The following is a 17,124-nucleotide window of genomic DNA, read 5'->3' as shown; positions in this document are numbered from 1 at the left end:
TTTTGCCCTCAAAAAGATGGTGTTTGGTCTGGCACTGAAGACATTGTTTCATGTGCATTGGCATTTGTCTTGCTTCGGTTGGAGCCTTTTCTTTTTCTTATACAAGACGATCACGTTCAGCTACCTCATGTTTCCTAACAGTGCTATTTCTGTGTTTTTCCTCATTCACATGTGATGTTTTGAACTCTCCCTTTTCTTTTAAAGGGTTCCTATGTATGAGTCTTTACCACGCGATTGAGAAACCTCTCTCCCTGCATCAATGGACTGTTTGTATTAGTCATTGGATCGTTTTAGGAGAATGTGTGCAGTGGGTGTAAAACTTGCATTATTTGTTGTATTTTTGCTCTCACTGAGAATCGCTTTCGCAGCTATTTGAGGCGGTAAGTGCCTGTGCATTTAGCAGGAGGACGAAGCTAAATGGAGTGCCAGGTTCTCTAGGGGGCTTTAGGTAAAAGCTTTAGTATCAGATGCAGGTGGGTAAGCTCTAAGTGCATCTATACCTCCTTCAGTACCTGACCAAGTCTGTCAGAATCCACTCAGAGACAGATTGATCCTGTTGGTTACATAAGGCGGTCCAAAACCCAATATGAACATCCTCCCAGGCAGGCTCCCACCCGCTCTCACCACTAATGCATTACATTCAGTCATTACAGTAGAGAAAGTTGTTCATTACATGTTTGAAAATGTGTAGCCACACGACTGTCTTCTCTCCCCCCTGACAGACAGACTCAGTCTCTTTCTTGATTTCCCAGATGCCACTAATTACATGGGTCTGATAAGTCTGACCGGGGAGTCTCAGAAGTCACAATATCCTCCACAATATTGATTTAACATTCAGCACTAGTAAATCAAAGGCTGGCTCAATGCGCACGGGTGGCCCAAGGTGCTTATTGTACGTTTTGAAGGGACAATGATTTACCTCAAGCAGTAAATTGGGAGAGGCGATCGATGAAGAGGTAATGAGTATTGCGAATAATGAGAAGCCGTGTATGTGGCTCAGCAGCTGTTGCTGTATCATCACAGAAAGGAAAATCGTGTTCATGGCAGCACATTATCTCCTGTTGAAGTTATAGACATGGAGAAGAGACACGATGACAGACAGGCTACCATGAACCATATACATGAATGACACCTCTTCTGGGGCTCGTTTAATAATCAATTGTTCATAAGCAATAATTTAAATGAATGTGGTCATCGCAGTATCCATTTTTATGGAAAGAAATTGCTCCCTTTACTCTGGTTATGATTAACTCAATAATGACCACCCTACTGTATTGTAAGTAATAGTTTTTTGAAGGGGAATAGGAAAGTGTTTACCCCACACTGTCCCAGAAACCATTTTACTGGTCAAATTTCCACATTCTAAACTGGAAGACTAGGTATCAGATGGATCCTTCATTAGCGACATTTATTTTGTTTCAATCTCCAGTGTCATCACTTGGGGTATGATGAGGAATACAGTGGACCGCACAAAAGCGAGAGAAGGCAATCAATATATCACTCTGGCTAAATGTATCACCTCTTACAGGACACACACTTTTGTGTCTCCAATCGTCCATTTATCTCCCAGTGATTGGCTTTAGTTTTTCCTGATTATCTTGATTCATGGTAAGACTTTGGGGCGGCATCTCCTTCCACAAAGGCTTGATTGAATGCTGATTTTAAGTGACAATGGAATAGCCATGATCAATTTATTCAGGAGAAAACCCTTTATTCTGTCTAATTATGATGTGTGTGTGCATGCGTGCACCTACAGTGCCTTTGGAAAGTATTCAAACCCCTTGACTTTTTCCAAATTTTGTTACGTTACAGCCTGATTCTAAAAAAATATTAAATAAAAACATTTCCTCAGCAATCTACACACAATACCCCATAATGACAAAATTACTTTTTTTGTTTGTTTTTATGTTTGCAAATTTATTTAAAAAAATGTTAAAACCTTATATGTAAGTATTCAGACCCTTTAATATGAGATTCAAAATTGAGCTCAGGTGCCTCCTGTTTCCATGAATCATCATTGAGATGTTTCTACAACTGGATTGAAGTCCACCTGTGGTAAATTCATTTGATTGATTTGGAAAGGTACGCACGTATTTCTACAGTTAAAGTCGGAAATGTACCAAATACATTTAAACTCAGTTTTCACAATTCCTGACATTTAATCCAAGTAAAAAATCCCTGTTTTAGGTCAGTTAGGATCACCACTTTATTTTAAGAATGTGACATTTCCGAATAATAGTAGAGAGTGATTTATTTGAGCTTTTATTTCTTTCATCACATTCCCAGTGGGTCATCATTTACCCTCCCTCATGATGCCATCTATTTTGTGAAGTACACCAGTCCCTCCTGCAGCAAAGCACCCCCACAACATGATGCTGCCACATCTTCGGCTTGCAAGCCTCCCCCTATTTCCTCCAAACATAATGATGGTCATTATGGCCAAACAGTTGTATTTTTGTTTCATCAGACCAGAGGACATTTCTCCAAGATGTATGATCTTTGTCCCCATGTGCAGTTGCAAACTGTAGTCTGGCTTTTTTATGGTGGTTTCGGACCATGGCACCACACCAAACTGGAAGTCTTCCGGCTAGCTTGGAAAGACAGTACCATGCAGTATCGAAGAGCCCTTACTGCTGCTCGATCATCCTATTTTTCCAACTTAATTGAGGAAAATAAGAACAATCCGAAATGTATTTTTGATACTGTCGCAAAGCTAATTAAAAAGCAGCATTCCCCAAGTGAGGATGGCTTTCACTTCAGCAGTAATAAATTCATGAACTTCTTTGAGGAAAAGATCATGATTATTAGAAAGCAAATTACGGACTCCTCTTTAAATCTGCGTATTCCTCCAAAGCTCAGTTGTCCTGAGTCTGCACAACTCTGCCAGGGCCTAGGATCAAGAGAGACGCTCAAGTGTTTTAGTACTATATCTCTTGACACAATGATGAAAATAATCATGGCCTCTAAACCTTCAAGCTGCATACTGGACCCTATTCCAACTAAACTACTGAAAGAGCTGCTTCCTGTGCTTGGCCCTCCTATGTTGAACATAATAAACGTCTCTCTATCCACCGGATGTGTACCAAACTCACTAAAAGTGGCAGTAATAAAGCCTCTCTTGAAAAAGCCAAACCTTGACCCAGATAATATAAAAAACTATCGGCCTATATCAAATCTTCCATTCCTCTCAAAATTTTTAGAAAAAGCAGTTGTGCAGCAACTCACTGCCGCCCTGAAGACAAACAATGTATACGAAATACTTCAGTCTGGTTTTAGACCCCATCATAGCACTGAGACTGCACTTGTGATGGTGGTAAATTACCTTTGAATAGCATCAGACCGAGGCTCTGCATCTGTCCTCGTGCTCCGAGACCTTAGTACTGCTTTTGATACCATCGATCACCACATTCTTTTGGAGAGATTGGAAACCCAAATTGGTTAAGATCTTATCTGTCAAAGATATCAGTTTGTCTCTGGGAATGGTTTGTCTTCTGACATATCAACTGTAAATTTCGGTGCTTAAGGTTCCGTTTTAGGACCACTATTGTTTTCACTATATATTTTACTTCTTGGTGATGTCATTCAAAAACATAATGTTAACTTTCACTGCTATGCAGATGATACACAGCTATACATTTCAATGAAACACGGTGAAGCCCCAAAATTGCCTGTGTTTCAGACATAAGGAAGTGGATGGCTGCAAACGTTCTACTTTTAAACTCGGACAAAACAGAGATGCTTGGCTTGTTCTAGGTCCCAAGAAACAGAGATCTTCTGTTGAATCTGTGAATTAATCTTGATAGTTGTCTCTTTTGACAAACATATCAAGACTGTTTCAAGGAAAGCTTTTTTTCATCTATGTAACATTGCAAAAATCAGAAACTTTCTGTCCAAAAATTATGCAGAAAAATTCATCCAGGCGTTTGTTACTTCTAGGTTAGACTACTGCAACGCTCTACTTTCCGGCTACCCGGATAAAGCACTAAATAAACTTCAGTTAGTGCTACTTACGGCTACTATATCCTGACTAGAACCAAAAAAATTGATCATATTACTCCAGTGCTAGTCTCCCTACACGGGCTTCCTGTCATGGCAAAGGCTGATTTCAAGGTTTTATGGCTAACCTACAAAGCATTACATGGGCTTGCTCCTACCTATCTCTCTGATTTGGTCCTGCCGTACATACCTACATACCTACATGTACGCTACGGTCACAAGACACAGGCCTCCTAATTGTCCCTAGAATTTCTAAGCAAACAGCTGGAGGCAGGGCTTACTCCTATAGAGCTCCATTTTCATGGAATGGTCTGCCTACCCATGTGAGAGACGCAGACTCGGTTTCAACCTTTAAGGCTTTACTGAAGACTCATCTCTTCAGTGGGTCATAAGATTGAGTGTAGTCTGGTGAAGGTGAACGGAAAGGAGTGTGAAGGTGAACGGAAAGGCTCTGGAGCAACGAACCGCCCTTGCTGTCTCCGCCTGGCCGGTTTCCCTCTTTCCACTGGGATTCTCTGCCTCTAACCCTATTACAGGGGCTGAGTCACTGGCTTACTGGTGCTCTTCCATGCCGTCCCTAGGAGGGGTACGTCACTTGAGTGGGTTGAGTCACTGATGTGATCTTCCTGTCTGGGTTGGCGCTCCCCCTTGGGTTGTGCCGTGGCTGAGATCTTTGTGGGCTATACTCGGCCTTGTCTCAGGATGCTAAGTTGGTGGTTGAAGATATCCCTCTAGTGGTGTGGGGGCTGTGCTTTGGCAAAGTGGGTGGGGTTATATCCTTACTGTTTGGCCCTGTCCGGGGGTATCATCGGATGGGGCCACAGTGTCTCCTGACCCCTCCTGTCTCAGCCTCCAGTAATTATGCTGTATTAGTTTGTGTCGTGGGGCTAGGGTCAGTTTGTTATATCTGGAGTACTTCTCCTGTCTTATCAGGTGTCCTGTATGAATTTAAGTATGCTTTCTCTAATTCTCTCTTTCTTTCTCTCTCTCGGAGGACCTGAGCCCTAGGACCATGCCTCAGGACTACCTGGCATGATTACTCCTTGCTGTCCTCAGTCCACCTGGCCGTGCTGCTGCTCCAGTTTCAACTGTTCTGCCTGCGACTATAGAATCCTAACCTGTTCTTCGGACTTACTACCTATCCCAGACCTGCTGTTTTCAACTCTCTAGAGACAGCAGGAGTGGTAGAGATGCTGTTAATGATCGGCTATGAAAAGCCAACAGACATTTACTCATGAGGTGCTGACTTGCTGCACCCTCGACAACTACTGTGATTATTATTATTTGACCATGCTGGTCATTTATGAACATTTGAACATCTTGGCCATGTTCTGTTATAATCTCCACCCGGCACAGCCAGAAGAAGACTGGCCACCCCTCATAGTCTGGTTCCTCTCTAGGTTTCTTCCTAGGTTTTGGCCTTTCTAGGGAGTTTTTTCTAGCCACCGTGCTTCTACACCTGCATTGCTTGTTGTTTGGGGTTTTAGGCTTGGTTTCTGTACAGCACTTTGAGGTATCAGCTGATGTACGAAGGGCTATATAAATAAATTTGATTTGACCAGTGGCTTCTTCCTTGCTGAGCGGCCTTTCAGGTTTTGTCGATACAGGACTCGTTTTTCTGTGGATATATATACTTTTGTACCTGTTTCCTCCAGCATCTTCACAAGGTTCTGTGATTGATTTGCACTTTTCACACCAACGTACGTTCATCTCTAGGAGACAGAACGCATTTCCTTCCTGAGCGGTATGACGGCTACGTGGTCCCATGGTGTTTATACCTGCGTACTATTGTTTGAACGTGATGAAGATGAACGTGGTACTTTCAGGCGTTTGGAAATTGCTCCCGAGGATGAACCAGACTTGTGGAGGTCTACAATTTATTTTCTGAGGTCTTGGCTGATTTCTTTTGATTTTCCCATGATGTCAAGCAGAAAGGCACTGAGTTTGAAGGTAGGCCTTGAAATAATTCCACAGGTACACCTACAATTCACTCAAATTATGTAAAAATAATTTTTGAATTTATCCGTCATTTTACCAGGTAAGTTGACTGAGAACACGTTCTCATTTGCAGCAACGACCTGGGGAATAGTAACAGGGGAGAGGAGGGGGATGAATGAGCCAATTGTAAACTGGGGATTATTAGGTGACCGTGATGGTTTGAGGGCCAGATTGGGAATTTAGCCAGGACACCAAGGTTAACACCCCTACTCTTACGATAAGTGCCATGGGATCTTTAATGACCTCAGAGTGTCAGGACACCCATTTAACGTCCCATACGAAAGACGGCACCCTACACAGGGCAGTGTCCCCAATCACTGCCCTGGGGCATTGGGATATTTTTTTTAGACCAGAGGAAAGAGTGCCTCCTACTGGCCCTCCAACACCACTTCCAGCAGCATCTGGTCTCCCGTTCAGGGACTGACCAGGACCAACCCTGCTTAGCTTCAGAAGCAATCTAGCAGTGGTATGCAGGGTGGTACGCAGTATGCAGGGTGGTACGCTGCCTAATAGAAGTTTCTAAAGCCGTGACATCATTTTCGGGAATTTTCCACCATTTTCCAAATTCTGGCTCACTAGAATTGTGATACAGTGAATTATAAAATATCCTAACCAACTTGCCAAAACTCTAGTTTTTTAACAAGAAATTTGTGGTGGTGTGGTTGAAAAACTAGTTTTAATGACTCCAACCTCAACGTAAGTAAACTTCCGACTTCAGCTGTATATAAGGTCCCAGAGTTGACCGTGCATTTCAGAGCAAAAACCAAGCCATGAGGTCAAACGAATTGTCCGTAGAGCTCCGAGACAGGATTGTGTTGAGGCACAGATCTGGGGAAGGGTACCAAAAAATGTCTGCAGCATTGAAGTTCCCCAAGAACACAGTGGCCTCCATTTTTACATGGAAGAAGTTTGGAACCACCAAGACCCTTATTAGAGCTGGTTGCAACGCCAAACTGAACAAACAGGAGAGAAGGGCCTTGATCAGGGAGGTGATCAAGAACCTGATGGTCACTCTGACAGGGCTCTAGAGTTCCTCTGTGGAGATGGGAGAACCTTCCAGAAGGACAACCATCTCTGCAGCACCCCACCAATCAGGCCCTTATGGTAGAGTTGCCAGGCGGAAGCCACTTTTCAGTAAAAGGCACATGACAGCCTGCTTGGAGTTTGCCAAAAGTCACCCAAAGACTCTCAGACCATCAGAAACAAGGTTTTCTGGTCTAATGAAACCCGAGATTGAACTCTTTGGCCTGAATGCCAAGCATCACTTCTAGAGGCAACCTGGCACCATCCCTATGGTGAAGCAAAGTGGTGGCAGCATCATGCTGTGGGGATGTTTTTCAGGGGCAAGGACTGGGAAACTAGTCAGGATTGGTGCAAAGATTAACAGAGCAAAAGTACAGAGATATCCTTGATGAAAACCTGCTCCAGAGTGCTCAGAACCTCAGATTGGGGCAAAGGTTCACCTTCCAACAGTAGAGCAACCCTAAGCACACAGCCAAGACAAGGCAGGAGTGGCTTCGGGACAAGTCTCTGAATGTCCTTGAGTGGCCCAGTCAGAGCCCGGACATGAACCTGATCTAACATCTCTGGAGAGACCTGAAAATAGTTGTGCCGTAACGCTCCCCATCCAACCTGACAGAGCTTGAGATGATCTGCAGAGAAGAATGAGAGAAACTCCCCAAACACAGGTGTGCCAAGCTTGTAGCGTCATACCAAAGAAGACTCAAAGCTGTAATCATTGCCTTTATGTGCTTTAAGAAAGTACTGAATAAAGGGTCTGAATACTTATGTAAATGTGATATTTTTATTACATTGGCAAAAAAAAAATCTTACCCTGGTTTTGCTTTGTTATGAGGTATTGTGTGTAGATTGATTAGGAGAACATTTTTTTGTGTCAATTTTAGAATAAGGCTGTAATGGAACGAAATGTGGAAAAAGTCAAGGGGTCTGAATACTTTCTGAATGCACTGTGTGTGTACGTATTTACTTATTTACATGTGACTTGTGTATGTAATTGTATGGTTAGATTAATGCATTAATGAGCGTATGAAGGTACAGTATCATGAATGGATACTTACATTTTAAGCTTTTTAGAAAATCCAAAAGGCAATGTTTGAAACAAAATAATTATGTTTATTTGGCATTCCTTTGGTAAACATTTATGATCTTACCGTTGAGCAATATTCACACCAATTTTCAAGTAACAGTACATACTAATTTATTTATTTCTGAATGCAGAAAATCTAGTTCTCTTCTTTCTCATATCTTTCATGTGTACAAATCTGATAATGTGGCACAAACCATCCCACTAATCAACATTCACAATAAGTGTTAACGTCCTCTCTCCACAGATGCTGGTGGTAAGGTGCCACCTATTGACCGAAAGTAGAAATGCATTGAGATAGAACATAAAAAAATATGCTCATTTAATGAATATACCCTTTCGATCTGATTGGTACAGAAGGTATTGCTTCAGTTCTGTGGGGATCTGAAGACCATGGATTGAACTAAGTCTGGCCTTTCCCAAAACCTTCCTGATGGACAGCCGGCACTGCTGCATCAGACGAGACACTCCTGGTCAGCCATCAGAGGAGAAACAGCCATCATTTAGATAACATAAAGATGTTCTCAGGGTTTGATATTGTTAATAACACAAGCACAATGTAAATACTATGCAAATATATTAATTAATCATGCAAGAACTAGAATCCTTTCACAAACACATCCATGATGGATTTAAACTCGATGCATACAACAGCAGTTCAGAATCTTCTGTCCAAAATCTTACGGGTCTAGCTACCTCCTCTGTGGCCCAGTAGTTTCTCAACGGGGCTGTTGGGAGGGGCCAGGTCCAGGGGTTGCTTGCCCTGTGTGTCTCTGCAGTTGCAGTCAGCCCCGTGCTCCAGGAGAACAGACACCAGCTCAGGGTTGGACAGACGGGCTGCCGCGTGCAGAGGAGAGTCCCCATCCTTACTCCTGTTCACACTAGCACCTGACAGAGAGCATATATGTGTGGATATTGTGTGTAAATGTGTGGATTTTATATGTAGCCTACCGTAAATGTCAAATGAGAGTATGATATACTGCAGGCCAAGTGTAAACTGTAAATAACTCATCATATTTGAGCACCGTGTGATAGAAGCACCCTGGTCAATGTCTAGTCCAGATTCTATCTATCTATCTATACATCCTTTCTGCGTAATAACAAACTAAAGAGAATACATTTTCATACCAAGCTGAAGCAGTTTCCTCACGGTACTCAGATGCTGATTTGTGCAGGCAATGTAGAGTGGCGAGCCTGATTGGTCAGTGTGCTGATCTACATCTGCCCCGTGATGAACCAGAGACTCAATGCACTCTGGGTGACCTGGACATAGATATATTCAGGGAATAAAGAACAGTGTGTGGGATCTGCTTTGAAAAACTGCTTACTGTATCTAAATCTGGGGAATGATACATTTCATTACACTTTATCATAAAAAATATCAAATCTGACTGGTTTAACAAAGTGCTATAGCTCCTAGGTATTACAACAAAAAATAACTGCAACAACAACAAATGGAGTTCATGGTGTTTTTTTTTATTTGATAAAAGCTGACGATAAAAGCTAAGAATGTGACCCCTGACCTTTGGCTGCAGCCTCGTGGATGGGGGAGGCTGAGAGGCTGGATCCCTGGGGTGAGGCTCCGTGCTGGAGGAGCAGGGTCACACAGGCCACGTGACCCCGGGCACAGGCATCCGACAGAGGGGTGGTCTTCTTCAACATGGGGACATTCACCTGGTACCGCAGACAACAACATATATCTTGCCAGATACCTCTACCATCCTATACAAACCAACATAACTGCTGGTGATAGCCTGCTGAGAAGGTTAACACTCCACTGGTTGTCACATTCCAAGCATATTAGTGTGTCTGGGAATGGTAGTTGCACACCTATATGGAGATATACACTGCTCAAAAAAATAAAGGGAACACTAAATAACACATCCTAGATCTGAATGAATGAAATATTCTTATTAAATACTTTTTCTTTACATAGTTGAATGTGCTGACAACAAAATCACACAAACATTATCAATGGAAATCAAATGTATCTACCCATGGAGGTCTGGATTTGGAGTCACACTCAAAATTAAAGTGGAAAACCACACTACAGGCTGATCCAACTTTGATGTAATGTCTTTAAAACAAGTCAAAATGAGGCTCAGTAGTGTGTGTGGCCTCCAGGTGCCTGTATGACCTCCCTACAACGCCTGGGCATGCTCCTGATGAGGTGGTGGATGGTCTCCTGAGGGATCTCCTCCCAGACCTGGACTAAAACATCCGCCAACTCCTGGACAGTCTGTGGTGCAACGTGGCGTTGGTGGATGGAGCGAGACATGATGTCCCAGATGTGCTCAATTGGATTCAGGTCTGGGGAACGGGCGGGCCAGTCCATAGCATCAATGCCTTCCTCTTGCAGGAACTGCTGACACACTCCAGCCACATGAGGTCTAGCATTGTCTTGCATTAGGAGGAACCCAGGGCCAACCGCACCAGCATATGGTCTCACAAGGGGTCTGAGGATCTCATCTCTGTACCTAATGGCAGTCAGGCTAACTTTGGTGAGCACATGGAGGGCTGTGCGGCCCCCCAAAGAAATGCCACCCCACACCATGACTGACCCACCGCCAAACCGGTCATGCTGGAGGATTTTGCAGGCAGCAGAACGTTCTCCACGGCGTCTCCAGACTGTCACGTCTGTCACATGTGCTCAGTGTGAACCTGCTTTCATCTATGAAGAGCACAGGGCGCCAGTGGTGAATTTTCCAATCTTGGTGTTCTCTGGCAAATGCCAAACGTCCTGCACGGTGTTGGGCTGTAAGCCCAACCCCCACCTGTGGACGTCGGGCTCTCATACCACCCTCATGGAGTCTGTTTCTAACCGTTTGAGCAGACACATGCACATTTGTGGCCTGCTGGAGGTCATTTTGCAGGGCTCTGGCAGTGCTCTTCCTGCTCCTCCTTGCACAAAGGCGGAGGTAGCGGTCCTGCTGCTGGGTTGTTGCCCTCCGACGGCCTCCTCCACGTCTCCTGATGTACTGGCCTGTCTCCTGGTAGCGCCTCCATGCTCTGGGCACTACGCTGACAGACACAGCAAACCTTCTTGCCACATCTCGCATTGATGTGCCATCCTGGATGAGCTGCACTACCTGAGCCACTTGTATGGGTTGTAGACTCCGTCTCATGCTACCACTAGAGTGAAAGCACCGCCAGCATTCAAAAGTGACCAAAACATCAGCCAGGAAGCATAGGAACTGAGAAGTGGTCTGTGGTGTCCACCTGCAGAACCACTCCTTTATTGGGGGTGTCTTGCTAAATGCCTATAATTTCCACCTGTTGTCTATTCCATTCGCACAATAGTATGTGAAATTTATTGTCAATCAGTGTTGCTTCCTAAGTGGACAGTTTGATTTCACAGAAGTGTGATTGACTTGGAGTTACATTGTGTTGTTTAAGTGTTCCCTTTATTTTTTTGAGCAGTGTATAAAGTGTTGGTCCCATGTTTCATGAGTTGAAATAAAAGACCCAGAAATGTTATATATATGCACAAAAAGTTTATTTATATGTGTACACATTTGTTAACATCCCTGTTAGTGAACATTTCTCCTTTCCCAAGATAATCACTTCACCTGACAGGTGTGGCATATCAAGAAGCTGATTAAACAGCATGATCATTACACTAGTGTTTTTTGTGCTAGGGTCAATAAAAGGCCACTCTAAAATGTGCAGTTTTGTCACACAACACTACTACAGTTGTCTGAAGTATTGAGAGTGCAATTGGCATGCTGACTGCAGGAATGTCCACCAAAGCTGTTGCCAGAGAATTGAATTAGCCGCCTCCAATGTTGTTGTAGAGAATTTGGCAGTATGTCCAACCGGCCTCAACCGCAGACCACGTGTAACCACGCCAGCCCAGGACCTCCACATCCGGCTTCTTCACCTATGGGATCATCTGAGACCAGCCACCTGGACAGCTGATGAAAGTGTGGGTTTGCACAACCAAATAATTTCTGCACAAAATGTCAGAAAGTCTCAGGGAAGCTCATCTGCGTGCTGACTGCAGTTTGGCATTGTAAACAACTTCAATGGGCAAATGCTCATCTTGGATGGCCACTGGCATACTGAAGAAGTGTGCTCTTCACGGATGAACCCCTGTCACAACTGTAATTGGCAGATGGCAGGGCATCGTGTGGGCGAGTGGTTTGTTGATGTCAACGGGTAGTCAAGGACTATATCACCTCCACCCTACCTGACACCCTAGACCCACTCCAATTTGCTTACCGCCCAAATAGGTCCACAGACGATGCAATCTCAACCACACTGCACACTGCCCTAACCCATCTGGACAAGAGGAATACCTATGTGAGAATGCTGTTCATTGACTACAGCTCAGCATTTAACACCATAGTACCCTCCAAACTCGTCATCAAGCTCGAGACCCTGGGTCTCGACCCCGCCCTTTGCAACTGGGTACTGGACTTCCTGACGGGCCGCCCCCAGGTGGTGAGGGTAGGCAACAACATCTCCTCCCCGCTGATCCTCAACACTGGGGCCCCACAAGGGTGCGTTCTGAGCCCTCTCCTGTACTCCCTTTTCACCCACGACTGCGTGGCCACGCACGCCTCCAACTCAATCATCAAGTTTGCGGACGACACAACAGTGGTAGGCTTGATTACCAACAACGACGCGACGGCCTACAGGGAGGAGGTGAGGGCCCTCGGAGTGTGGTGTCAGGAAAATAACCTCACACTCAACGTCAACAAAACTAAGGAGATGATTGTGGACTTCAGGAAACAGCAGAGGGAACACCCCCCTATCCACATCGATGGAACAGTAGTGGAGAGGGTAGCAAGTTTTAAGTTCCTTGGCATACACATCACAGACAAACTGAATTGGTCCACTCACACAGACAGCATCGTGAAGAAGGCGCAGCAGCGCCTCTTCAACCTCAGGAGGCTGAAGAAATTCGGCTTGTCACCAAAAGCACTCACAAACTTCTACAGATGCACAATCGAGAGCATCCTGGCGGGCTGTATCACCGCCTGGTACGGCAACTGCTCCGCCCTCAACCGTAAGGCTCTCCAGAGGGTAGTGAGGTCTGCACAACGCATCACCGGGGTCAAACTACCTGCCCTCCAGGACACCTACACCACCCGATGTTACAGGAAGGCCATAAAGATCATCAAGGACATCAACCACCCGAGCCACTGCCTGTTCACCCCGCTATCATCCAGAAGGCGAGGTCAGTACAGGTGCATCAAAGCTGGGACCAAGAGACTGAAAAACAGCTTCTATCTCAAGGCCATCAGACTGTTAAACAGCCACCACTAACATTGAGTGGCTGCTGCCAACAATTGTTAGTTAGATTACTTGTTGGTTATTACTGCATTGTCGGAACTAGAAGCACAAGCATTTCGCTACACTCGCATTAACATCTGCTAACCATGTGTATGTGACAAATACAATTTGATTTGATTTGACGTTGTGAACAGAGTACCCCATAGTGGCGGTGGGGTTATGGTATGGGCAGGTTATAAGCTACAGGCAATGATCACAATTGCATTTTATCGATGGCAATTTGAATGCACAGAGATACCATGACGAGATCCTGAGGCCCATTGTCGTGCCATTCATCCGCCGCCATCACCTCATGTTTCAGCATGATCATGCACAGCCCCATGTCGCAAGGATCTGTAGAGAATTCCTGGAAGCTGAAAATGTCCCAGTTCTTCCATGGCCTGCATACTCACCAGATATGTCACCCCTTGAGCATGTTTGGAATGCTCTGGATAGACGTGTATGATAGCGTGTTCCAGTTCGAGCTAATATCCAGCAACTTCGCACAGCCATTGAAGAGGAGTGGGACAACATTCCACAGGCCACAATCATCAGCCTGATCAACTCTATGCTAAAGAGATGTTCCGTGCTGCATGAGGCAAATGGTGGTCACATCACATACTGACTGGTTTTGTGATTCATGCCCCTACTTTTTTTAAGGTATCGTTTATATTTTTGTTCAGTGTATATATATTTTTTACCTTGATTTAACTATGCAAGTCAGTTAAGAATAACTTATTATTTACAATGACGGCCTACCAAGAGCAACAACACGATAGCAGCACAACATGGTAGCTGCACAAATATGGCACAAACATTGTTAGGCACAGACAACTGCACGAAGGCCAAAAAGCGTAGAGACAACAATACATCACATGAAGCAGCCACAAGTGTCAGTAAGAGTGTCTATGATTAAGTCGTTGAATGTTGAAATGGTGGAGTGTCCAGTTTCAGTGTTTCTTGCAGCTTGTTCCAGTCGCTAGCTGCAGTGAGCTGAAAAAGGAGCAACCCAGGGATGTGTGTGCTTTGGGGACCTTTAACAGAATGTGACTGCCAGAACCGGGGTTGTATTTGGAAGATGAGGGTTGAATGCGGGTATCTCAGATGTGGGGAGTGAGGCTTAAGAGGGATTTATAAATAAGCATCAACCAGTGTGTCTTGCGACGGGTATACAGAGATGACCAGTTTACAGAGGAGTATAGAGTGCAGTGATGTGTCCTATAAGGAGCATTGGTGGCAAATCTGATAGCCGAATGGTAAGGAACATCTAGCCACTCGACAGCAACCTTACCTGCCGATCTATAAATTACGTCTCCGTAATCTAACATGGGTAGGATGGTCATCTGAATCAGGGTTAGTTTCACAGCTGTGGTGAAAGAGGAGCAATTACAATAGAGGAAACCAAGTCTAGATTTAACCGTGGCTTGCAGCTTGGATATGTGCTGAGAGGACAGTGTACTGTCAAGCCATACTCCCAAGTACTTGTATGAGGTGACTACTGGGGAGGTGCCAGCTGAGTATAAGCCTGTATCATCTGCATATAAATGGTTGAGAGAGCTTCCTACTGCCTGAGCTATATTGTTGATATTCTGTTTTCGCTCAGTGCTTTATAAAAACGAAAATGTAGACTATTCAACAGTTAAATAAATTGTTACACTCCAATTCAGTAGCTATTGAAACATGTGACTTTACACTCACTCAGTGTACAGTTGGGGTATTGTTGTCTACAGATTTGTGCTAGTAATGTTAAAGTGACAAGGAATGAGTGAGGTTAATCGCCTAATGACTCTACAGACACATTTATAACCCATATTCAGAGGGGTCTGTCTGTATTTGGCCGGTGCTTGTTCTACATTGAAATTGAATCATGTAAATAATGTATACAGCTTTGTGCTGTGAGTCTTAAAATCTGCCAAATTCAGAGATGGTGCAGATTAGAGTGAAATTCCTTACTCACATTTGCCCCATTTTCTAACAGTAACTGGGCACAGTCAGTGTGTCCCTGCAGACATGCTCCATGAAGGGGAGAGACTCTGTCTTGAGTGGCCAGGTTGACACACGTTCCCTGTGAAGAGGGTTGAAAAATGACACACAAATATAAAACCAATCCTATTCCCTCTGCCAACCATAGACAGACATTTCTCCATATTGAAATTGTTTTGAATGTTCAGTGTGCTAAGCGGTCCCTTGAATAATACTGTGCTTAAGTGATGCATTCCCTCTACATCCCCATTCCGCAGACAATGGTAAGGCTATTGTTACTTTATAAACAGAAATAACAAATCGGAGTTACACTAAAGCCTGCAGACATGAGCGTGCATAATAAGGACCCACAGGGCACACACTGGTTGAATCGACATTGTTTCCATGTCATTTCAATGAAATTACATTGAACCAACGTGGAATAAACGTTGAATTGTCTGTGCCCTGTGGGTCTGGGTGTGCCTTCCTTACCTGAGCTATTAGGTTTCTCAGTGTGAGAACGCGTCCATTGTAGGCTGCATCATGAATGGGGGACCAATCTGACTCAATATCTTATAAGAGAAGAACAACAATCATAGGATCATTCACAGAGACAGACATTCATTGGCCAAAGCATAGATATAGACAAGTGGAAACTTTTACTGTATCTCACCAAGCAGTCTACTCACCACTCATCAAAGGGTTGGAGAGAAAAACAACTGATCCAGTCTGGGTAGCATTGTTCCTCTGGTTGTCACTGCTGTGTCCTGTAGCCTGTCTCATTGTTGTCCTAGAGAGTTCCCCAAATCAGACGGGAGTCTGATAGTCTGTCTTGCACCATTGGTTTTGTAACATCAGCAACTGGACTTCGACCTGTCGCTGGTGTCAACACTTATCTGTACCCGTCTGTTCCTGAACTGTTTTTGGGTGATTTCGACATCACCTCCCAACTTAAAGCCTGTGATGTCATTTCCCCTCAGCTTCAGTCTGCCCTTCAGGAAGTGGTTTTGAATGCATTTCTGGGCTTGTTTTTACAGTGCATATGGTGTTCATTAGACCCAATTGTGGGCAGAGAGAGTGAGTAGAATCCTGTTGAGCAGATCTGTAACTTGACACTGTCATCACAGACAGTTCACACCCATCACCTCGAGCTAAACAGGGAGGGTTAGAGGGAAGGAGGGGGCTAGAGTAAGAAAGATAGAGGGGGGGGGGCTGGAAAGATACATAGGAGATGTGCAGGTGCACGTTTGTTTTTGTAGTTTGGGTAACGTGTCAACACCGTGACTGACACTTTTTCCTTGGATACAAATTGTAAAGCCATGCTTTAAGTGGAGGACTTTTCCATGCCTAGTTATTCATCTGCTGTAGTCAGACTTTACATGCAAGTTTCCACAAATCCAATCAATTTTTGGAAATAAATTCAGTTCAAAAAGCTGGCTGGATAGACTTAGAAATGCCTAAACTTTACAAGGAGAAATTCCAGGCTCACAGGAATTTGCCAGAGTTATTTGCCAGAAACCAGTTTATGCTCCCTACTTTTTCCATTTGGAGGATAAGCTGTTGTCTTACAGAGGAAACACGCCAGAAAGACTTACTTACTGCATTGTCTGGCATAGATAAACGAGCATCCGGTTCGTCATTAGATCCGCCATGAGAATAAACTAATCATTCACATAAGTTAGTTAATTTTTATATACCCCAGAATTGCTAACCCACATTGACATTATCGAGGCAAACATTTGACAGTGAGAAAACATAGCAAGGCACTCCTTAGCATGCACATTCTG

General features: G+C 44.2%; 1 protein-coding gene across 2 annotated transcripts; it reads right to left on the bottom strand.

The window, feature by feature from the left end:
- Positions 1-8,106: 8,106 nt before the first annotated feature.
- Positions 8,107-16,382, bottom strand: LOC135547448 (ankyrin repeat and SOCS box protein 9-like). 2 transcript variants are annotated; one of them, XM_064976475.1, is made up of 7 exons: positions 16,027-16,378; positions 15,830-15,909; positions 15,333-15,440; positions 9,622-9,772; positions 9,227-9,361; positions 8,795-8,986; positions 8,107-8,568 (listed from the first exon to the last, which is right to left on the bottom strand). In XM_064976475.1, the coding sequence occupies exons 1-7, from the start codon at positions 16,118-16,120 to the stop codon at positions 8,417-8,419; spliced, it is 912 nt and encodes a 303-aa protein (XP_064832547.1). In that variant the 5' UTR covers positions 16,121-16,378; the 3' UTR covers positions 8,107-8,416. The 2 variants fall into 2 exon arrangements, with proteins under 2 accessions (XP_064832547.1, XP_064832548.1); XM_064976476.1 differs by having other exon boundaries at positions 8,432-8,568; positions 8,783-8,986; positions 16,027-16,382.
- Positions 16,383-17,124: the final 742 nt, after the last annotated feature.

The sequence above is a fragment of the Oncorhynchus masou genome, chromosome 10 (genome assembly GCF_036934945.1).
Source record: "Oncorhynchus masou masou isolate Uvic2021 chromosome 10, UVic_Omas_1.1, whole genome shotgun sequence".
Classification (NCBI taxonomy): domain Eukaryota; kingdom Metazoa; phylum Chordata; class Actinopteri; order Salmoniformes; family Salmonidae; genus Oncorhynchus; species Oncorhynchus masou.
Note: the sequence above shows the minus strand (reverse complement) of the source record. Positions and strands in the feature narration are given on the sequence as shown.